This window comes from Eulemur rufifrons, chromosome 8, assembly GCF_041146395.1.
Source record: "Eulemur rufifrons isolate Redbay chromosome 8, OSU_ERuf_1, whole genome shotgun sequence".
Classification (NCBI taxonomy): Eukaryota; Metazoa; Chordata; class Mammalia; order Primates; family Lemuridae; genus Eulemur; species Eulemur rufifrons.
Genome location: NC_090990.1, coordinates 33598844 through 33621749, shown reverse-complemented (window position 1 = coordinate 33621749; position 22906 = coordinate 33598844). Strand labels below are relative to the sequence as shown.

General features: G+C 51.7%; 2 protein-coding genes across 3 annotated transcripts in view; one reads left to right on the top strand and one right to left on the bottom strand.

The window, feature by feature from the left end:
- Positions 1-2097: 2097 nt before the first annotated feature.
- On the bottom strand, positions 2098-8602 carry TSPAN1 (tetraspanin 1). 2 transcript variants are annotated; one of them, XM_069477879.1, is made up of 8 exons: positions 8586-8602; positions 7110-7174; positions 3686-3892; positions 3406-3480; positions 3191-3289; positions 2946-3110; positions 2752-2835; positions 2098-2563 (listed from the first exon to the last, which is right to left on the bottom strand). In XM_069477879.1, the coding sequence occupies exons 2-8, from the start codon at positions 7164-7166 to the stop codon at positions 2516-2518; spliced, it is 735 nt and encodes a 244-aa protein (XP_069333980.1). In that variant the 5' UTR covers positions 7167-7174; positions 8586-8602; the 3' UTR covers positions 2098-2515. The 2 variants fall into 2 exon arrangements, with proteins under 2 accessions (XP_069333980.1, XP_069333979.1); XM_069477878.1 differs by lacking the exon at positions 8586-8602 and adding an exon at positions 7585-7690.
- A 2919-nt stretch (positions 8603-11521) lies between these two features.
- LOC138390622 (phosphatidylinositol 3-kinase regulatory subunit gamma) overlaps positions 11522-22906 on the top strand; it is a 137996-nt gene continuing 126611 nt past the window's right edge. The window contains exon 1 of the mRNA XM_069479910.1: positions 11522-11776. Coding sequence (XP_069336011.1) covers positions 11533-11776 — 244 coding nt within the window. The 5' untranslated portion in view covers positions 11522-11532. The remainder of the gene's footprint in view (positions 11777-22906) is intronic.

The window sequence follows — 22906 nt, the reverse complement described above, 5'->3', positions numbered from 1 at the left end:
CATGGTGGTGCATGCCTGTAGTCCCAGCTACTCGGGAGGCTGAGACAGGAGGATCGCTTGAGCTCAGGAGTTTGAGGTTGCTGTGAGCTAGGCTGATGCCATGGCACTCACTCTAGCCTGAGCAACAGAGTGAGACTCTGTCTCAAAAAAAAAAAAAAAAAAAAAAAAAAAAAAAAATTAGCCGGGTGTGGTCACAGCTACTCAGAAGGCTGAGGCAGGAGAATCAAACCCAAGAGTTCAAGGCCACAGTGAGCTATGGTGATAACACTGCACTCCAGCCTAGGTGACAGAGCAAGACTCTGTCTCAAAAAAAAAAAAAAAGTATAGAACCTTGGTCAAGGAGGCAGGAACTGACTGAATTCCTGTCCTTCTGCCTGTCCTCTGCCCCTGTCTCCACTGGTGCCTGGAGCCCAGCCCGGTGATGGCATAGGTGGCGTATAGCTTGAATATTTCTCACCACCCTGATGACGTTAGTGTTTGCTGGAGCTAGAGATAGTGGCACTGAGAGCCAGGTTGAGAAGCAATTAGCCCATGATGACATGGAGACCCGCCCTGGGCAAACAAACTCCTTTCAGCCTCTACACAGGCACCTGGCAAAGGGGAAGTGTGTGACAGGCACAGTGGTGGCGAAGGGGTGAGGTGGGCTAATTCCTCTCCCTGCTCAGCAGCCCAGGAGGTTCTTGGTCTGGGCCTCACAGACTTGCTCTCAGGCACTACCTGGCTCTGGCCAGGTCCCTGTTCTTTTTTGGGCTCAGCAAGGGGGTGGTAATTCCAGGCTGCCATGGAAAAGTCTGGGAAGAGGGATACAGGGGTCAAAGACAAGTGAGGAGTGGGGCTGGTTTGTCAGGCTGGGCTTTGCTTGGTAGCAGACGTGATAATCTTCCCACTATAGCCTCCCTCTTTTTTTTTTTTTTTCTCTTTTTTACTTTTCTTTCACCTTCTCTGGGTTCTGGCTTGAAGCTACCCTCTTTAATGCTGTCACTCCTGGCTCAATAGCTATCAGGTCTGTGTCAGGGCCATTCTGGCCAGGTGCCCCTTGGAGTGGAGCTGTTACCATGTCAGCCAGGACCACCAGGCTCTGGAGTTGGTCTGGACTCGAACCCAGGCTCAGCTCTCTTTTTCTTTTTCGAGACAGAGTCTTACTCTGTTGCCCAGGTTAGAGTGCCATGGCATCATCATAGCTCACAGCAACCTCAAACTCCTGGGCTCAAGCGATCCTCCCACCTCAGCCTCTCGAGTAGCTGGGACTACAGGCGTGAGCCACCACGCCCGGCTAATTTTTTGTTTCTATTTTTAGTAGACTGGCTATTTTTTTCTATTTTTAGTAGAGACACAATCTCGCTCTTGCTCAGGCTGGTCTTGAACTCCTGACCTCAAGTGATCCTCCCGCCTCGGCCTCCCAGAGTGCTAGGATTATAGGCTTGAGCCACTGTGCCCGGCCCCAGGCTCAGCTCTTCACTGAAGGCTGTGGGACTGGGGCAAGTCGCCTGGCCTTTCCTAGCCCCGGTGTCCCCACTTGCAGTGGGGGGATGGTTAGGGCTAAATAAGAGATTAGGTCTGAAGAAAACCAGGTAGACCAGCACCAAAGAATAAATGAAGTTCTTTCTGACATCCCCAACACAGGGACAGATCTGGGGCTTTGCCTGGGTGGGAAGGGGAGGCAGCATGGACCCTCTGATGGGGCCTCCTGGAGGGCTTCCCAGAGCGTAAGGAGTGGCTCTTTCCCATTGCTATGGGAGTAAATCTGATCTCCCCTCCCTGACTTGGGCACGGCTTGTTATTTTAATAGCTTTCCAGTCCAGTGCCCACACCCAGGAGGGGGCAGTTTCAGGCCAAAGTCCTCCCAGGTTACAAGAAGGCAGACTGGCCCAGCCCCCACTTCCTCGTGCCCTCTTGGCCATTCCTCTTAGGCTCCCTCCCAGGCCTGGAACCCAAACACAGGGGAGAAATAACCACGCCACTTCCCTGCTGCTGTCTTCCCAGGCTTCTGAGTCGGCAGCCCCACAGAAATCTGAGGCCAGTTTAGGCAATATGGGCCCCTCTCCCCAAGGATATACAAAGAGTCCAAATGGAAACATTTCAATTGGTTTATGGGTTCTGAAGTGCCTTCTGCACAACTGCCTGGTGGCTCTGCTGATTTCACGTGTGTCCAGGCCATAAGGTGCCTTGACTCATCCCCCAGTAGAGAACTGACTGGGATCACCAAGAGCCCTCCTTGGCCTAAGGGGATGCCAAGGGTTTAAAGAAGAGACTGGGGGAAGGGACAGGAGAACTGGCTACTTAGAGGCTCTGGAACAGGTGGGCCCCAGCCCTACCAATGGAAGGAAAAGTCAGGCACAGCCTAGAAGGTGTGGTCCCTATGTAGCCCCAAGTCTACGGCAGAAAAGGCAGGCCCACTCTGGCCCCATTGACACTGTTAGATCCTGTCCCCGCTCTGGTCACTGCTTCTTGGCTGTTCCAGGGTACCTCTTCCCAGTTCCCATGTGCAGCAGTAGTGGCAGAGGCAGAAGCAGTCTTATTTCACGTTGGAGTACACATACATGGACACAATCATGGCAGCCAGCTGGTGGGGGAGGAACAGAGAGAGATGAGAGGACATGATTGGGATCCTGAAGCATTTGTCCCCTGCCCCCCAAACACCCTACATGAAGCTCTGTTAGAAGTCTGTTTCCTCCAAAGAGGCCTCAGAGGCATGTCAAGCAGCCCTGGTCCACTGGCCATATCCCAGCCCCAGCCTCCTCATCCACATACCTCTAGGGCCGCAATTCCGGCTGCCACACCACCCACGGTGGCTGCATTGGTTCGGATGTCCTGCAGAAGCTGATCGAAGCACCCCTTGGGGGAGGGGAGAGAGCATTTATAGTTTGCAGCTGCCCTACCCCCATCCTCACTTGCTACTTCTGAGGCCATCGAAACAATCCCCACCCTCCTATGCCGGCCCACACCTCTACAGCTGAGCTCTGGGCCTTTTGGCTGGTGCAGATTTCCTTGGCTGTGTCGTTTGCGTAGACATTGTCAGTACAACAGTATGCGGGAAAGGTGTTGTTGTTCGAGCTGTAGTAGGGTGAGCCCTCGAAATCAGTGTAGTTGTTGAAGCCACAGCAGTTGAGCTGGAAACAAGATGGGGAGGGTGGTTGGTGGGGTCTTGCTTCTTTCTCTCTACCCCAGAATCTCCCCTAGCCCACCTTACCCCTTTCATGGTGGAGTTCCACACTTGGGTGAAGTCTGACTGGGAACCATAGTCGCTCTTGATGACAGGCACGATGAGCAACGTCAGGAACTGCTCAGCCTGAGTTGGGCAGGCCAGTGTTTAGGGGCTGGTAGAGAAGGTGGCCATTCGCAGGCCACAGCCTCCTTCCAGGGCTTTGCCCAGTCTTCCTCCCTTGCCCCATCCCAGCATCTCACCAATGTGGTGTACACCAAGGCGACCACAGCAGCTGCAACCTCAGCAATGAAGATGATGAGGAGGATGATGAAGAACTAAGTGGGGAACAGGAGTCTGGGTTTTAGGAAGAGACAGTCCCTTATGCCCTCCTTGCCCTAGTCCACCCCCTGAAAAAATAAGGCAGGGGTCCCCGTGCTGAGGGCCCTGGAGTTCAAAGCAGGGTTTGGGGATTCCCAGGGCCTGATGTCAAAAGTGAAGGGGACTCTTGGTCATGGGCCTGTGGAGCTGGGTTTGACATACCAACATGAGGGCACACTTGTTCTCAGCGTGAGCACCGTAGCAGCCCAGGAAACCAAGAGCAAAGAGCACAGCACCAGCCGCGATGAGAAAGTAGCCCACGTTGACGAACTGAAAGGCACTGGACGACAGCGGCCCGAAGATCTTCAGGAAGGATGGCCCATCGACTGACACCCAGATGCCCACTGCCAACAGGGCTACGCCACACAGCTGGGGATAGAGAGGTCACGTAGGCTTTGAAACAGTGCTGGGAAGTAGCTCATTATCACAGTTTTGTCAGGGGGATGGGGGCCAAGAAACTTCCCCCTCTATTGGCTAAGAAGTCTAAAAACTCATCCTGTAGGGAGGGAAACATCCTATAGAGCCAGAAAAATGGGAGCAGAGACACCCATAGCCAGGATAAGGCTGCACACCTTGGCAGATATAGATGAGCTCGGGGTTTCTAGAACTATCCACAGAGTGGGGAGGGGGGCAAGACTTTCCCTCACTGCTGCCAGGATCCTGCCACATAGCTAGGAGTGAAAACAGGCAGGTGAGGGCCAGTCTCCCATTTCCTTTCTGGGCTATGGGTGCCTCGAACACCTCTGTCCTCTGATAGGTGGAAACAGCGGGGTGGTGGCATTGAACAGGCTCAACGGTCACCGTAGTAACAGAGGCGCAGCTGAGTTTACACCTGCTCCCAACCTTGGCGAGCACGGAGGTTGGAGAAAGTTCACCCACCCTGAGGCCCCACCTGGCTCCTCTCCAAGATCCAACTCCAGGCCTTCCCCCTCATCCAGACTAGACCTTCTCGCCTCACAAGTGGAAACTGAGGCACCTAGTGGGGGGAATACAGCCAGAGCTTCTCTTAAATACTCTCCAGCTCAGCCCCAAACCAGAGGAAGTCCCGAGGCCCAGACTGGGGAGGGTCTTGCCCAGTTCCCATAGCTCTGAAAGCAAAGCCTCCCTGACCCAGGGCTTCAGCGGATGGATCAGCCTGACGTCACCTTAGTGCCCAGTCCCCACTCTCCAGCTATAAAAGCTGAGGTCAGAACCAGGAGTGAGGTGGCAGATTGTGGCTGGATGCCTGGCATGTTTGCCCAAGGACAGAAGGCTGGGCTTCTAGCCTGCAGGGTCAAATTTCAAGGAGACGGAGGCCTGCCCTATCCTGCTCTGCCCAGCCTGGCAATGTCTGGGCAACAGAGGCCAGAGACCAAACCGGATTTGCCTTTAACCCTCTCAGGCCAGAGCTTCTGGAAACCCATTGCCTCCCCCAGATTCAGGAATAAAAAGTAGCTCCTTGTTGCCAAAGGAAGCCCAAGGCACAGACCACATCAGAGAGTCTACCCATCTCAGCCCAGTTTCTCCAAGTTGATTTACACATCTAAATTAGTCTCTGCTTCCTCCCCTTTTACCCACTCTAACCCACTCTAACGTGGCTGCAAGGTTTCTGGTGTCACCCTGTGCTAAATCCAGTGGACATTTCACAGGCCATATCCTTGGCCTCTCTGATATCTGGCTCTCCTTGTTTTCCTTCCCGTCTCCCACTGCTCCTTCTCAATCTCCTTCATGGTGGCTATTTTTCTGCCTATCCGCAATACGTTGAGTTTTCCAGAGTTCACTTTCCAAGAGCTCTCATCCGCTCCTATGGCTTCAGTGACCACCTACATGCACATGACTTTTAAATATCCATGGCCAGCTCCAGGCCAGGCGAGGTGGCTCATGCCTATAATCCCCACACTTTGGGAGACTGAGGCAGGAGGATCACTCGAGGCCAGGAGTTTGAGACCAGCCTGGGCAACATAGTGGGACTTTGCCTCTACAAAAAAATTTAAAAAATTAGTCAGGTGTGGTGGCTAGTCCCAGCTACTCAGGAAGCAGAGGCAAGAAGATCACCTGAGCACAGGTGGTCGAGGTTATAGTGAGCTCTGATTGGCCACTGCATTCCAGCCCAGGTGACAGAGACCCTGTCTCAACGAGGAAAAAAAAAAAAAAAAAAAAAGAGAGAGAAAAGAAAACAAGTCCACGGCCAGCTCCGATCTGAGCAGCACTTTCACTGGGTACTCACCTGCCTGTGGGACAGCCCCCTCTGCCCTTCCCATGTTGCTCATGCCAGAGATACAGGCATCATCTCCAAGACCTGTCTCCCTTGCCCCTTCTTCCATCCCTCAGCCACCATTCTAGGGCCTTGTCCTTTGTCCACTTGGTCCATTTCTCTCTATCTCCACCACCATCTCCAGGCTTTACGCCTCATTGCTCGGCTTCTCAAATATGTCCTATGAAATCTGTTCCTGGTTTTCTGAACGATATCTGGTTTCATTGCCTCTGAGCATTTATGTATGCTTTAAAACTCCCCCATCCAGTGCAAATTCCCAGCTTCGGCTATATCTTCCAGGAAGTATTCTCCAGCCAGACTGAGTTCAAGACCCTCCTGTGGGCTCCCATGGTCCCTGTGCTAAGCCCAAACTTACTGCGCTATTACTATCTGCCTATCTGGCTTACTGGACCGGACATCCTTGAGAGTGGAGAACAGTTTTGCTTACCGGCCACCCCAGCACCCAGCATGGAGTCTTGGGCTATGAACATTTGTTGAATGAATAAGGGCTGCTTGAGATAGACCCTTTGCTCTCATGAGACATGAGCCCTCTCCTTTCAGCTCCCCATCATGCAAAGGCCCCTGAATTTCCTTCCATACTGGGTGAACTTAAGCAAACCTCTTCCTTCTCTGGGCCCCCAACACCTACAAAAAGGAGAGACTCCCTCCTGCTAGCCTCCCCTACCCTACCCTAAGCCTGGGCTGAAGCTTCCTCAAAGGGAGGAGTTACCCTAAGCTTTTCTATCCCCTTCTGTTGAAAATACTGAAAAAGTATACCCTCCTCATTTTGTCAGTACCTGAGCCCATCTTCCATGAAAGCTTCTTCCCACTAATTAGCAAGGAAAAAAAAGAAGAAGAAGAAGAACTCTTTGTCCCTCTGTCGTAAACTCAGTCTGATGTAATAACTTAAACAATCCTTGCAGGAAATGCTTGATCTCTTAGGGATGACAATGTTCGGTCTTGAAGACGGCCCCTGAATACAGGATGCTGAAGGTTGAAAGCGTAGCTGTTTGTTTTGACACACAGTTTCCTCAGGATATTTTTAGCACTTAGATTCAGATCATAAAATAAGTTAAAATGCCATTTTAGAAAGACAGTAAAGGGGCAGATGCAGTATTTCTTTTGTTCGCTGTTCACTTCATGTACGTACGTCACACACACCCTTGTATGGCAGCCTGGCTGCTACGGGACCAGGAAGCAGCCTTTGGGGAGACCTCTGCATCCCACTCATGAGGGGAAACTTGCAGGACACAGTCTGGGCACAGCAGTCTCCCTTTCCCCAGTCTGGGCTCTGCTTAGGCTGTGACCTGATCCTGTGGCGAGCCCCAAAGAGCCCACAACCTCCATACTTACAAAGATGATCAAATTGAAGAGGAACATCATGGTCTTAAGGAAGCCGAAGCACTGCATGGTGGCTCCTAGGAAGCAGATATGTATGAGTTAGGACTTTCTCTCCTCTCCCCTACCTGGGCTGGCCCTGGCTTCTGGATCCTGACATGCCAGACCTGGACCCATGTCCCACCAAGCTTCCCCTGCACCTGGACTCTGACACTTCAGGACTTTTTCCCATCCTGACACCCCTGCCCCTTATACCACACATGCCCTCTACCAGCACCTTACACTCTGAGATCCTAACACCCCAGTTTCCTCCACTGGCACCCCAAGCCTGATTCCCATGCTGTAGGTCACTCCATGCCCTTCCCTGGCACGTATATATCCTGAGTCCCTTCCCAGACCCACCCCAGGCCCTTCCAGGACCTTCTCTGTGGCTCTTCCAGCTCCCTGAATCTGTTTGCTTCGTAGGATAATCTCTATCCTATGTCATCACCTGTTCAGGGCTCTTGGCAGCGAGTTCTGAAAGAGGGATCTGCTGAGGCTCCAGAAGGGACTGAAAAGCTCCAGGGAGCTGCCACCGAGTAGGCAGGCAGAGGGACGCTGGCTCTCACACACCACTGCTCACCTGCAGGCGGGGTAGCTGCTTTAAAGGCCTCCTTCTGCCCGCCCGCAGGCCCCACCCGTGGCCAGCCTCCCCTTTCCCCCTGCTGCCCCCTGCTGCCTGGAGACAGGTCCCCACAACCATAGCAGCAGGCCTCCGCCTGGCAACCCAGCCATGGGCAACACCCTTCCTGATCCCAAGAAGGGTGAACAGTCTGGGGTGGGACAAGCGGCTCTCCAGAACTTCTGTGTGCCCCCCACCACGATAGTGCACAGACGCTTCTTGCCCTGCATCTACTGACACTCACACACACCCTGCATCTGCGCACGTCGCCACTCAGATGTTCACACGTTCAGCGTAGTTACACACATACACACCTGCTGCTGCTCCTGAATGCGCGCGCGCGCGCGCGCACACACACACACACACACACACACACACTGAACTCTTTGTGGACTGACTCCCAGCAACTAACAATAGGCTAACTTCTGAGGTACATACCTACAGGCTCCCACACTCTCTCTCACACACACACTTTCAAAGAAATGACCAAGGTTTGGCAGCTTCTGCTCTCTTCTAATCAGCAAATGGTTCCTCGTCCTCTTCCCTCCACAAAACCTAAATTTCCCTGTCTTTTCTCCTCCCTCTGTTCCTCCTTTCCTTTGCCTTCCCACCCTTTTCTCTTTCTTTCCCCCCCTCCAGTCTTCCCTCAGCACTCCACGTACACCCTTTCCCTTTCTGCCGGCAGGTGGCGCCATGGGCCCATGAAGGAGTCACCCCAGGACTGAGGCTCCGTAATCCCATCCTCGGTAACCCTTCCCACTGCCTGTCCCACCGCCCACTCCAACACTCCGGATGCTCAGGTGCTGGGAAAGTTCTGGCTTTACACTCACTCAGACCAGGTGCTTGAATCCTGGTTCCGTCACTTATTAGCTGTGTGACCCTGGGGGCATTTCTTAGACTTGATTTTAAGCCTCTATTTCCTGGTCTGTATAATAGAATAGTTATGGGGTTTTAAAGTGAGATTTTCTTCCTGCTATGAGACATCAGGGAATGAACACAGAGCTAGGAGGTCAGAGGGAAGAGACACAGCCAGAAGGGTTGTGGAATGGAGGAAGTGGATTTTTACATTTGTTTTGTTTTTACAGTGGAAGAAGACAGCTGAAGAGACGAGAGGGGCTGATAATATTACAGACTACACTCATAATACTGGTCATGTTTTAAATGCACTACATATTTTAAGTACGTAGTTTCCTCTTCACAATAGTCCTGTGAGATAGACTTTCTTTTTATCTCCATTTTAGATACAGGGAAATGGAAGCACCGAGAGGTTAAGTGCTTGCCATGATCACACAGTTTGTAAGTGGCAAAGTCAGTCCCAGCCTGGCACCAGAGTCCATGCCTTCACCAAGCAGGCTGTCTACATCGATGGAGTTTCTAAGAAGGCAGGCAGGCAGGCCTGGCTTCCACAAAGAGCAGGGGAGGAGGCCTGAGGAAGAGGAGGGCAGAAGCAGGTGGGTTTGTCATTATAGTGGCTAGAAGTTGATGGGGGCAAGGTCATAGTCTAAGACTGAAGGTGGGCCGGGCGCGGTGGCTCACGCCTGTAATCCTAGCACTCTGGGAGGCCGAGGTGGGCGGATCGTTTGAGCTCAGGAGTTCGAGACCAGCCTGAGCAAGAGCGAGACCCCATCTCTACTAAAAATAGAAAGAAATTATATGGACAGCTAAAAATATATATAGAAAAAATTAGCCGGGCATGGTGGCGCATGCCTGTAGTCCCAGCTACTCGGGAGGCTGAGACAGGAGGATCGCTTGAGTTCAGGAGTTTGAGGTTGCTGTGAGCTAGGCTGACGCCACGGCACTCACTCTAGCCTGGGCAACAGAGTGAGACTCTGTCTCAAAAAAAAAAAAAAAAAAAAAAAAAAAAAAAAAAAAAAAAAAAAAGACTGAAGGTGGCAAGAGTAGAGGCTGGGGTGGCTAAGAGGGGTATGAGGCCTGTGAAGACTCCTGCAGGAACAGAAAGAAGGGGAGGCTGGGAAGGGGGCCTACAGAGGGGGTAGGAGGGAAAGGGAGAGGGTGCTGAGGTGTGGAGGGAGAAGGGGCAGGTCCAAAATCCCACAACAACTCAGTTCAAGGCCGAGCAGAGCCACTGACTCTCCAGTGTCCTGCAAGAAAGGAGACGAACCCAGGGTCAGCACCTCTTCCATCCCCAGGGGGTCTAGCTGTTCCTCCACCTGTACCAATTGTCCACATGGCATTCCCTTTCATCTCAGGAAGAACTGGGACAAGATCACATTCATCTACGTCTCTGGGGCCCAGCATATATGATGTTAGTGAGCATTTCCTAAATGAATCAGTGAATAAATGAGTTGCAGAATAACAAGAGTTAAATGCTCTGGGCTTTCTATCTTGGCCAACATGGATTTGAACCCCTGCCTGCCTCTAATTATGTGACTTCACCTCAGTGAGCCTTAGTTTCCTTATACAGTTGATCTTCATTATTCACAGATTCCACATCTGCGAATTTACCCACTGACTGAAATTTATTTGTAACTCCAAAAACGGTGCTGTGGCACTTTTGCTGTCCTTCATGGACATGAGCAGAGGCAAAACATTTGGGTCGTCCAACATACCCATTTCTAGCTGAGGTCTGTGGAACAACAGGACTCTCTGCCTTCTTGTTTCAGCTCTTAAAAACAATGTTCTTTTTTGAAGGTCTCTTTAGTGCCACGTTTTCTCACATTTTATGGGGTTTTTGGTGGTTTTGATGTCTAAAATGGCCCAGTTGTAGTGCTTAAGTGCTCTCTAGTGTTCCTAAGTGCAAGAAGGCTATGATGTGCCTTACAGAGGAAATATATTAGGTAAGTTTCATACAGGCACAAGTTATAGTGCTGTTGGCCATGAATTCAATGTTAATGACTCAACGATATATATTAAAGAAGGTTTCTCTACACATAATATCAGGTTATGTATTGACAAAATGTGACCAGAGGATTCCAGGAACATATCTTTCCCCTAGGAGCAGTGGTTCCATATTTGGTGGTCTTAGTGACTTTATAGAAAATAACTATAGGGAATAATGAGAATTGACTGTGTACAAATGGGGATAATGATAGAATCTCCTTGTAGGGCTGTTTTGAGATTAAATGAGATAATGTCAGTAAAGTGCTCAGCAGTATCTGGCATGTAGTAAGTGCTCAATAAACATTGCTGGCCGGGCGCGGTGGCTCACGCCTGTAATCCTAGCACTCTGGGAGGCCGAGGCGGGTGGATCGCTCAAGGTCAGGAGTTCGAGACCAGCCTGAGCGAGACCCCGTCTCTACTAAAAAAAATAGAAAGACATTATATGGACAACTAAAAATCTATATAGAAAAAAAAAAAAAATTAGCCGGGCATGGTGGCGCATGCCTGTAGTCCCAGCTACTCGGGAGGCTGAGGCAGTAGGATCGCTTAAGCCGAGGAGTCTGAGGTTGCTGTGAGCTAAGCTGACGCCATGGCACTCACTCTAGCCTGGGCAACAAAGTGAGATTCTGTCTCAACAAAAAAAAAAAACCAAAAAAAAAAAACATTGCTAATATTGTTAATATGGATGAATGAGAAAGGGAAAGAGTGATTTTCCCCTACTCAGAGTTCCTCTCCCCAAGGGGCCAAGCTGAGGTTCTGTGGCTCTTGGACTGGACCCAATGGAGAAGAGGGGGTGGGAGCCCTGAGGAGGGGCTGGGGGCCAGGACCTGTAACAAAGAGCACCACCCTTGTGCCCACTTTGTATGTCATAGAGGCCTCAGCTGCCACCCTGGCCAGCAGCACTCCTCAGGCACACTACAGAAGCTCCCTGTGCCCATGGGGCCCTCTTCGCTTGTCCATGCCCCCCGGCCCCGGGGCATGAGTTCCTCCCACCGCAGGCCAGGTATGGGCTGGCCCAGGCCCCGGTTTCCCAGGATGTTTAAGCGCAGCCGCAGAAGGTACCGGAAGAAACCCCAAGCCCCAACTGCCACCAGTGCAGCCACCAATCTTGCCACCATGGTCACAGAGATCAACAACACCCACACTGCCACCACCAGGGTGTGGATCTTACCATCTCAAGGTTAGTCGGGGGTCAGGGGAGCCCATGAGCCAGGGCAGGGGCTTAAAAAACAGAGCCACTGAAATTTTCCCCACCTGGTCCTACTTAGGCATTCTAAGGGACAAGTTCTATGAAATACCACCCCAAAGGTATGGTGGGGTCTTGATGGCAGGTGCCCCAAAATGCTGAGAGCCTCAATGGAGGGTGGGTTGGCTGGAAGCAAAGAGCTCGGGGAGGTGGGTGAATCCAAAGGGCAGTGGAGCTTCTAGACTGCTGCCTTCCTCACACTCTTCCTTCTCCTTCCTCTCCTCAGTTCTCAGACAACTCTGTCAACCTGGGCGCGTTCTGATCCTCTAGAAAGGCACGGAAACTAGCCCAGAACCTTGGCGTGTTCTGGACCTGCATCTCCTAGGGGCCGTAGTGGTGAACAACAGACAAATGCAGTCCATTCTGCTCAGACTGCCTTATTCCACACCCAGGTGCAGGATGTGAGGGGAGTTAGGGCTGAATACTCCCAGGGAAAGGCTTCGGCAACAGCAGCAGGGATCACAGTTAAGACAGTAGAAGGACAGGACAAGGTCAGCTTCTAATCTGCCCATGAGGCAGGGCCTCTCCTGCCTTACTCTGCCATCTGCACAGGGAGAAGGGTCTCTGTAGACATCTCGGAAGGTCCAGGAGGCACAGATCGGACAACCCTGTGAGTGCGTGAGCACGCGGTGGAGGTGCCTGGGTGTGCCTATGGTGGTCAGTGCGTAGGTGTAGCTGCTGGTGTGTGTCTGAGAGTGTGTGTGTGAGACCAGGAGAATGGGAGTATGAGCAGACGTGGCCGAATGTGCCTTCGACTGTGAGTGGCAAGGAGTGTCTGTGAGGGTACAGGTCATGCCAAGAGGGCATCGGCTCTGCTCAGAGGAATGAAGGTCAGGAGGGGGATGGGGGCAGCCTGATGAGGAGAGGGTGGAGGAGGGCCAGCTTCTGAGGAAGGCACACCACCACCTGCAGCCCCCCAGCCATTCCCTGAGGTCAGTGTTTTCCAGACTGGCAGCTGAGCCGGGGGTGGGGCAAGACTGAGTTGGAGCCCAGAAAATGGGGAGGGTGCTAAGCTCTCTGGCTGGGGATTTTCCATTCGGATTTCTGAGTGTGTGCCCACGTGTCACTGGGTGTAACTGGGTTTCTGTGGGGTTGTGTCTTAGTGGCTGGGAACATTGTGAGGGACTGGGTCCCTAATGTGTTGTATTATGTGTGGGTTAGTACGTGTATGTGTGTGTGAGAGAGTGTGTGTGTGTGTGTGTGTGTGTCCTGATATTCCAACATCTGGCTCCAGTTCCAGGCCTACCTTCCTTGAGGGTTGGGGGTGGGAGCAAACCCTGAGACCTTTGGTGGCCTGGGGGCCAGGGGTTCAGGAAGCCTGGCTAGTGTCCTTTGCTGCCTGTGAAGGGAAAATGAAATGTGTCTATATCCATCCACTCCAAGGCTTACCAGACACTGGGACCCTGAGGGGAGGTGTGGGGCAGAGAATTCACAGATACACCATGCCCAGACAGTGCTGGCCTCCTCAGGGTATTGGGGGGGGACGTTGCTGAACGTCAGTCAGAGCTGGACGGTGGCTGGGCCAGTACCCAAGGCCCCAAGGAGGCCCACACATATAAAGATACATGACACAGTCCATGAACACCTGCAGATGTCTAAATGTAAGAGGACTCACAGACATAAAATGCAACAAGCACACATGCATGAAACCACATACTATAATATAAACAGAGATATGCACTGACAGGAATGTATATAGACCCACGCCATGACACACATAACCACACATGCACATGACTGCAAATGAACACAGACACAAACATGCATGCACACAAACACAAGCACACAAACATATAGACATAGACACATGCAATCGCACTCATGCAATCCCAGGCACACACAGACACACACACATGCAGACACACTCACCAGACTTCCCTGCCCCTGCAGCCCTGGGACCCAGTAGCCTCCCTCCCCTATATAAATGTGTGTATAGGTGTGTGTGCATGCGTGGCCACAGTTGTGTCTGTGAGAGTGTGTGTGTGTGCCTGCGCGTGTTTGTGTGTGTGTGTATGAGGGGGGTGCTGAGCTATGGGAACTAGATGACATCATCTCTTCTGGCTATTTTTAGCTCCATCTGCAATGACGACTCCTTCACTGCCCCTCCCCCTCCAGATTCCCATTTCTCCTCCCCCTCTAGGCTCCTAGAGGCAGCAGCAGCCAGAGGGCACCCACCACCTCAGTTTAGGGGGCCCCCTGGATGACTGGGTGCAGCTTTCTCTCCTACTGCGCCAGGCTGAGAACACCAGGCTCTCAGGCCAGAAGGGCCACGGGTAGGTGCGCAGACCTGGCTCATCTCCAGTGCCCAGGGTGCCTCTGCTTCTGCTTCTCAATCTGCAACTCTGTCTCAGTCGACAGTTCCTGCTGTGTGCCAGGGAGGGTGCTAAGTTCTGGGGACAGAGCAGAGAGCAAGACAGTGGGAGTTCTTCCCCACGGGAGTTACAGCCCAGTGGGAGACAGACATTAAACAGAGCACACAGGCACTTCGTTAAATCGTGAAGAGGACTCTGAGCACTGGTAACAGGGGCACTTATTCTAGATGATGTTCTCTGTCTGTCTCTCTGCTCTTCCATCTCCCATAGGTGGGTGACCTGAGGAGGCCAGAGGGAACGCACTCCCTTTCCTCGCACCCTTCACTCCGCAGTCGCACCTCCAGCATTCCGGAGCACACCCCAGGCTGTGCTCCCCACACTGCTCCAACCCACCACTGCTGGTGGCCCACTGCTGTTCACATCCCCTTTCTTTGTTTTTTGTTTAGTTTTGTTTTGAGATAGAGTCTCACTCTGTCACTCAAACTAGAGTGTAGTAGTGCAATCCTAGCTCACTGCAACCTCAAACTCCTGGACTCAAGGGATCCTCTTGTCTCCACCCCCACATCTAGCTAAATTTTAAATTTTTTGTGGAGATGGAGTCTCACTATGTTGCCAACACAGGTCTTGAACTCCTGGCCTCTAGCGATTCTCCTGTCTCAGCCTCCCAAAGTGCTAGGATTCCGGGTGTGAGCCACCATGCCTGGCTCCCCGTTTTCTTTGGAAACTTCCCGTAGTTAATCCCTGGGAGACAGGCCCCTGTTCCCCATCTATAGATGAGAAAACTGAGGCCCAGAGAGGGGCGGTACTGGACCACGCCTCACAGTGCCTGGGGAGATGGCGGGCAGGTGGAGGAGGAAGTGGTGGCACACTGGGACAGCAGGCACAGGTGCAGTAGGAGCAGGTCAGGAGGTCAATGGCCTGAGGGGTCCATGCCAGGAGGAGGGCTTCCTGCTCCAGCCAGCCTCAGGCAACCACCAGAAAATCGGGTTTGGCAGCTTTGGCCATGTGCTGCGGAACTGGAGGAAGGGTCCAGACAGCTCCTGAGAGGCAACCTGGGGCAGGCCAATCCTCTGGCCCCAAGTTTCACCAACTGTCTGGTTAGGGGGGCATTTTATAATTCTGGGATGCTTTGGAGTGTAAGAACAACTCTGGGCTGGAGGCAGGAGCCCAGAGTTCCAGACCCTGTTCTGTTCCAAGCCCTAGTGTGATCCTTGGAAAGTCCTGGCCTCTTTCTTGGCCTCAGTGGCTCCACCTCCGCAACTCCTGCCCTCTGGGTTTTCCTGGGAGTCTGACTCAGGCAAGGGAACACTGTTAGTCAATGGGTAGGGGCACAACCAGACAACCTATGGAGCTCCCGGCTGGAGGTCCCTTGTCACTAATGGGTCAATGGCCGGAAGCCCAGCTCCAACCCCACAATGCAATACCGGTGGTCACCCCACCCTTAGCAGTGCCCTCCCCCGCACCCGACTTCCGGCCTCTTTTCCTTCCTCACCGCTGGGGAAGGCTGCAGGGCTCCCTAGGGAATCTCCCATGTCTCTTTCACTGGCTCCCTGCCCAGGGCTCAACCCTCTCTCCCCCTCTGCCCATTCAGCCAGGCCAGTCACCAGTCTCCCATTAAACTTTCTCCAGCGGGGAAAGGCAGCTGGGTGGAAGGACTGCAAAGGAGACTGCTTTTCCTGCTACCCTCAGATACTGGAGCCCAAGTCAGGGGCTTGGGGGGAGAGAGGGTGGACTGAGTGCTGGGGCCTAGGACTGAGCTGTCCTGGGCACTCTCCCACCCCTCTGAGCCCCAGGGTAGGTGGCAATCCCTCTCCCATCCAGCCATGTCCTTCCTCTGCCTCAGCACACCCAGAGAAGAGAGCCCAGAGCTGAGACTTGCAATTTCTGGAAAACAAACACAAAAACCCAGGCCAAGAGAGTGCTGGCCATTGTCACCACATCAATGACAAAATTCATTAAACACAATTTTAAAAACAATGAAATTCTAGATTCATAGAGTCCATAGTCATGGAATATTAGCATCACAGAATTCTAGCATGGTGAAATCTGAGTTACAGAAACTTAGAAATCCAAAATTGAGACATTACTGAGTCCCAGATCACAAAATTAGAATATTCTTGAAGTGGAAGCCTTGAGCAGTCAATTAATGAAGCCCCTACCTTCAGTAGATGTCTGAACTAGAAGATTCCATACAGGAGACGGCCGAAGGCATTCACACATGAGCTTAAGACAGACAGACACCAAACTTAGACCATGGAGACACATTTCTGGTTCCCGAGGATAAGAGAGGTGGGGTGGCAGGTGGGGCTAAAGAGGGCGGAACTATAGAAACAGAAAATGTAATCTAAAGAAAGAATCATTAAGTAGTGTAACATACTGACCCCAACACCTCCAGCTTCCCTATGATTGGGGTTAACATCAGCCCAGGACATTTTCAAAGGGTGGCAAGACTCATTGTCACATTGGAATGGCAACAACCTATGTCTGGCTATCTTTTTTGGGAAGAAAGTTACCAAATAAAATACTCCATTCTTTTCTTGGGGTGGCTGGGAGGAACAGACTCTCTTCAAAGATGCTGAGTCCTAAGCCACATGGTACACACCAAAGCCACCCTGGATGGTGGGGTTCAGAGCCCCCAGCAAGGCCCTGATAGGGGACCTTGTGGAGGACACCTGGTTGGGGTGGTGCCTAGGGGCGCTGGTCATCTCTACAGAAGAAGCCAACCTTAAGGCAAAATTCGTATGGGGACCCTTGTCTGATCTTTGGGGCTGGTTACTCAGCAAACAACAGGGGTATTTACCTAGCATTTCTGGGAAACTACTGCAAACTCCGGAACCCAGAAGGAGCAGTTCCAAAGAGAGGCAAATGCCAGGCCCTGCTGGGCATGGGAAATGGAGCAATGTCAGCTGAAGGTCTTCTTGCTCAGCTGCCTGTGGTTCGATTCAGCTCAATATCTCAGCCCTGATCTCTACGCACACCCCCATGTGCCTCCCTCTTCATGCTTGCCTGATGTTCTACCTACTTATACCTGCTGTGTGACCTTTGGCAAACGCTGTCCCCTCTCTGGGCCTCAAACCTCCTGTACTCTCTTTTGAAGTCTATAATTAGGTCCCAAGTGCAGCTTTTAGTATTGTGTAGTCCTGGTTTTGTCCAGAGCAGTTCTAGCTTCAGATATCTCCATTCCCAGCTTCCAGAGAAAGTGTCAGGCAGCTTCAGGAGAGAATGCAGGAAACAAGGAATAGAAATAATGCTCACATTTGACATCCTGTATCTGTCAATGCCTACGATGGGTGTCTTCAGAAATCTTATATAAGGCCCACAACCACCACTCTGTATGCATAAATCATTGCTCCCATTTTATAGATGAAGGAACAGAGGCTCAGGGAGAGTAAGTAAAGTGCCCAAGATCATCTAGCTAGGGAGTAACAGAACCGGAATCTCAACCAAGTCTATCTATCTTAATCTGAGCGCTGTGGTTTCAGATTAGCATTATTTTACGTGGCTTCGGCAGGTAAAATGTGAGCCCATGGATGGGAGTTTCAGGGAGAAGTGGTACATGTAGCCCTAAGAGGTGGTGAGTTCCATTCAGGGAAGTGCACAGCAGGGGCTGACAACTTCTTATGCTGTGAAAAGAGCTGAACCGAGGCTTCTTCTACTGGGAACCCTGGGTATTCTCAGCTCAGATTAGAGCTAGTGGGCTGAGCTGGAGGTGAGGAGGTTGGAGAGGAGAATGGGGTAGTCCTGAACTGGTCTTTATGAACCCCATAAGGGGTTGCTGGCACTGTTCCTGGAGACAGTGTGTATATGTTGGGGAAGGGCTGTAAATGGGGGCTTCCTCACTTTCTTGGATGGGCTGGTTCCCTTCTCCCCACCCCCAGTTGGAGCCAGTGTCAGGTCTCCAGAGCCTGGGGCAGGGGACTTTCCAGCTGGGATAGCATCATCATGTGTTGACACCAGATTCACTGTCTTGAGGTTCCCAAACACCTTGCACAATTACCTCAGTGAACTGATCCAAAGGAGGTGGGAGGACTTCAGAGGTACCCTTGATCCCTGCCTGGCCTGCCCTGCCCAAGATTGGGCCATCATAGGAGGCTGGGCTATCCAGCCACTCACAGGGTCACTGGCTCATGGGGTCAGGGCTGGAGGCAGCCCTGGGGTCATCTCATTCAGATCCCTCACTGCAAGGGTGAGGAAGGAGTCTGAGGTCCAGAGAGGTAACAGGACTTGCCAAAGTTCACACGGCAACCACTGCTGTGCCCCCCAACACGTGCCAGGCACTCCCCTTGGCACTGAGGACACAGAGTTGAATCAGTCCTGGTCCTTGTTCTTGAGAGCTTGCAGCCTAATGGAGAAAATGGACTTAGTAGAGACACCAAAAAAGGTGTTATTTTATTGAAAGAATTTGTTCTGTAAAATATGGATTCAGTCAAAAGGCTACGCTCAAGGATCCAGAAGGCCACATGTGGCTTGAAGGCAGTGGGTTCTCCACCCCCATGAGCTCGAGTGGAGGCACAGAGCGGGCACTGACAGTATGGGCTGAATGAATTGCCCTGCCAAGGCTGGCCTCTGTGGCTGGAGCGGAAGTCTGAAGGGCCAGGACTTGCGGCCAGGACTGGCTGTGCTCTGCTAGCACACAGTAGGCACTATGAGGGCCCCAGAGGCAACCGGTGGGAGGGTTGAGGGCTGGGCGATTCTTAACAGTCGGGGGTGGGGACTCCTCAACTCTCACTACCTCTGGGGTGGCAGTTTCCTTTAGCCCAACCCCCACCCCCAACACACACAAAGGCTCTGACCCCATCAGTTTCCTTTAGTCCAAGACACTCTCACACTCTCTCTGCCCCCATCTCCCTCGGGGAGAACCCAGGCCCAGCTTGTAGAGGAGGAGGTTACTCCGCACCCAGGTAGCTGCCTCTCCCCCGGGCCCTTCAGCAGCTTCCTCCCACCGCCCCATTTCCCCTCCTTCCCCACCCCGGCCTCTGGGCGGGGTAGCGACGGGGCGTCCTCAGCTTTGGCCCAGCGCCTTCTCTGGGCTGCTGTGATGCAAATCCGCTCCGGATTTACTCGCGGGCGTTCTTTCCGTAAAGCCAGGCGCACCCGGCGCCAGCACTTGGCTGGAAGTGGCTCTCCTGGCCCTGACCCAAGGGCGCCAGGACCTGGAACTGGGGGGTGCCTTCCCTTCTAGGGTCCCGCGGCTCTGATCCGGGCCCTGGGGGTGGGAGCCAAGGTGGGGGGCTGTAATTAACCGTGTGGCGCTGCTGGGTGGGGAGGAGGATGCAGAGGTCTGGAAGACTCACCTGGGCCACCGGAGAGCCTGTCTAGAGTGTGGGGATTTGGGGGACACCTTAAACAGACGGGACCCTGGTCTCCAGGTCCGGGCCTGAGGTTTTGGTAGAGAAGGTTTGGGGCTGGTGAGCGTCTGTAGGGCTCGGGGCATAGGGTGGAGGATGAGGGAATCGCTGTCCCGGGCCTGAAAGTGGCTCACTGCAAGTCTGAAAGCGGGGCCATTGTCTTGCTTGTCTCTGGACAAACTTAGTTTGGACATCAAGAGCTAATTCGACAGAACACTGTCCTTGAGGGGTTCCTCGCAAGGAAGCCAAGCAAGCTCACTAGCAGTTACCAGTAAAGGCCCAAGAGCCTGAGGATAGAGGCGGGGGAGGAGTTGGGGGAGGAAGGCCAGCAGGATTAGGAGTGGGCTGTGTTCCAACTCCCGGAAACAGAATTGCAGTTTGTGGTGTAAAATGCTTGTATGTATAGGCATAGAGAGATGGCATGTATTGAGTGCCTACTGTATGCCAGACTGAGGGTGTTCACCAAATTGACAAAAAGAAGAGCGCTTCTTACTTTTTTTTTTCTTGGTACCTTTAAAATCAGAAAAGGACAGTATAGCTCTTTTTATTAAAAAAAAAAAAAAAAAGTTGTGAGGTGTGGTAGTTCACACCTGTAATCCCAGCACTTTGGGAGGCCAAGGTGAGAGGATTGCTTGAGGCCAGGAGTTCCAGACCAGCCTGGGCAACATAGTGGGACCCTGTCTCAACAATGTCAAAAAAGAATAAATGACCTAGTTTTCAGCACTACTGAGCCACTTACTGTTTGGCCTTGGAAAATTTGCCTATAACTTCTGCAAGCCCCAGTTATATTATCTGTAAAACAAGAATAATAGGAGTACCTAGGCATAGGGTTTGTTGCAAGGATTGAGTTAAGACACAGAGGTGTTTGGAACAGTGCTAAGTGGCAGCAACAAGAAGAACACTTAGCCTAGTTTGGGAGCATGTGTGGGAATGGGGGAGCAAAAAGTCTTCTAGAAGAGTAGAAATCTGAGCTAAGTCTCAAAACATGCGTAGGAGCTAGTCTGGGGACAAAAGAGGAGGAAGAGAAAGATGTTAATGACAGAAGAAATGGCATGAGCAAAACCAGGCAGATGAGAGACAGGACAGTGAATTAGGGAAACTATAAGGTGTGAGGCAGGGAGTAGAAAGAGAGGTTAGGAAGATAAGCAGGGCCACACTGGGGCAAGGTGGAGGCTTGAAGTTACTGAGGCTAGTTTTTATCCTGGGAGCCCTTGAGGGGTGTTCAGCAGAAGCAGGAGACAGGCTTTGTGTGGGGCAGTGTGGAAGCAAGGAGACCTGTGAAGGGGAGGCTGTGGCAATGCCACAGGGGATGATGGGGACAGTGGCATGAAGTACAGTGATGGCCCTGGGATGGAAAGAAATGGATGGGTTTGAGAGGTACAGTGACAGAACTTAGTGATGGATTGAACGGGGGATATAGGTGAGAGGGAAGTGTGGGGATGATACGCTGATTTCTAGCTTGGGTCCCCAGGTGGTTCCATTCATTGAAACAGGGAGCAGGAAGAGTAACACATCTGGGGGGAAGCTGAATTCAGTTTTGGACATACACCCCTGGACAGATCCTCTTGTCATCCTACCTGGCTATTATTCTGTCCAGAAGATGGGGGGGGGGGGGCGATGTCATTAGCCACTGCTGGTTGTCTATTCCCTGACTGTCACTGGTTGGAGATCTGGGTGGGGAAGCCATAGGGGAAGGGAGTGCCAGGCCTGGTGAGTCTCCCTCAGTGGCCTGGGCTTTTGATCACGTTATCTGAGCTCATCAGGCTGTTTCTAGAGAGAATCCCAGGAGAGGACAGTGCTGTGTCCTGCTGAAATTACCATCTCCATTTTACAGCTGAGGAAACTGAGGCTCAGTAATTGAGTGGCAGAGCCAGGAAGTGAATAAAGGTCTGTGTGATGTCTTCTCACAATACCAGCTGCCACATCGTCAATGGTGACATTTGCTGTAGGGGGGCAGGGAAAGCACCAAGGCCACAGTTCCTTGGGGGAACAGTACAATCTGGAGGGGGAATGGGGATAGAGAAGGGGATAGGAAAAGCTTCCTGGAGATGGTACCATTTGTGTTGTCCTAGAACCATTATCTTGCTTTCTGTCTCCCTAGCTAGCAATCATTGGCAATCAGCCATGGCCTGCAGTGAAGGAGACCTTGCTGTTGGAGGGGCTTCTAGGCAAAATGTGTCCACAGAGCCTAAAAAGTGGTAGGCTGGAATTCCTGCAGACAGCTCCCACGGCAGGCCTGAAGTGGGGCATATCTCTGTCAGTCTCTGGCATGGGTCAGCCTAGGCATCCCTTTTGCACTGGTACTTCACTGGCAGCTAGAAGCCCAGTGCCTATTCATTTTCATATCAGGGTTCAGCACAAGTTTATGTTCTGTTCCCAGGGTTTATTAAATTGTGCTTTAAAAAAAAGCGCCATGTGATAAAATTATGAATTCTGTCTTATGGAAGGACTGGCAATTACAAGAACAACTGAAAAGCTGATCTTTCTTTCTTTCTTTATTTTTTTTTTTTTTGAGACAAGGTCTCACTCTGTTGCCTGGGCTAGCGTGCAGTGGTGTCATCACAGCTCACTGCAGCCTCAAACTCCTGGGCTCAAGCGATCCTCCTGCCTCAGCCTCCTGAGTAGCTGGGACTACAGGCGCACACCACCACGCCTGGCTAATTTTTCAAATTTTTTTTTTTTTTTTTTTTGTAGAGACAGAGGCTCGCTATGTTGCTCAGGCTGGTCTCGAGCTCCTGGGCTCAAGCGATCCTCTTGCCTCAGCCTCCAAAAGTGATAGGATTATAGGCATGAGTAACTTGCCTGGCCCAAAACTGATCTTTCTGTGGATGACTGGGGGAGAGTAAGACAAAAAAGTCACTAACCTTCATCTGTCATCCCTCAAGCATTTTTCCCCAAGTGTCCAAATGGCTGAGGCAAACTGATGCAGTAAGAGGGTAGCCATCTCCTTAATAGCTAAGAAGGCGTGACTTTCAAAAAAAATGTTTAGGTAATGTTTGCTTATTGAGGAAAACTTGGAAAATACAAGCAAGTAAAAAGAAAAGAATGCATAAAGCATCCATTAAGAAATAAACACTGTGATCATTTTTATATATTTCCTTTATTTCATTTCTGGGTTTATGTGGTTTTCTTTTACATAGTTAATATTATACTGTCTAGACAGCTTTCTTTCTTTCCTCCTTTCTTTCTTTTTTTTTTTTTTAATTTAAAAATTAGCTGTCCATATAATTTCTTTCTATTTTTAATAGAGATGGGGTCTCGCTCTTGCTCAGGCTGGTCTCGAACTCCTGAGCTCAAACAATCCGCCCACCTCGGCCTCCCAGAGTGCTAGGATTACAGGCGTGAGCCACCGCGCCCGGCTTCTTTCCTCCTTTCATTCTTCCTTCCTTCCTTCCCTTCCCCTC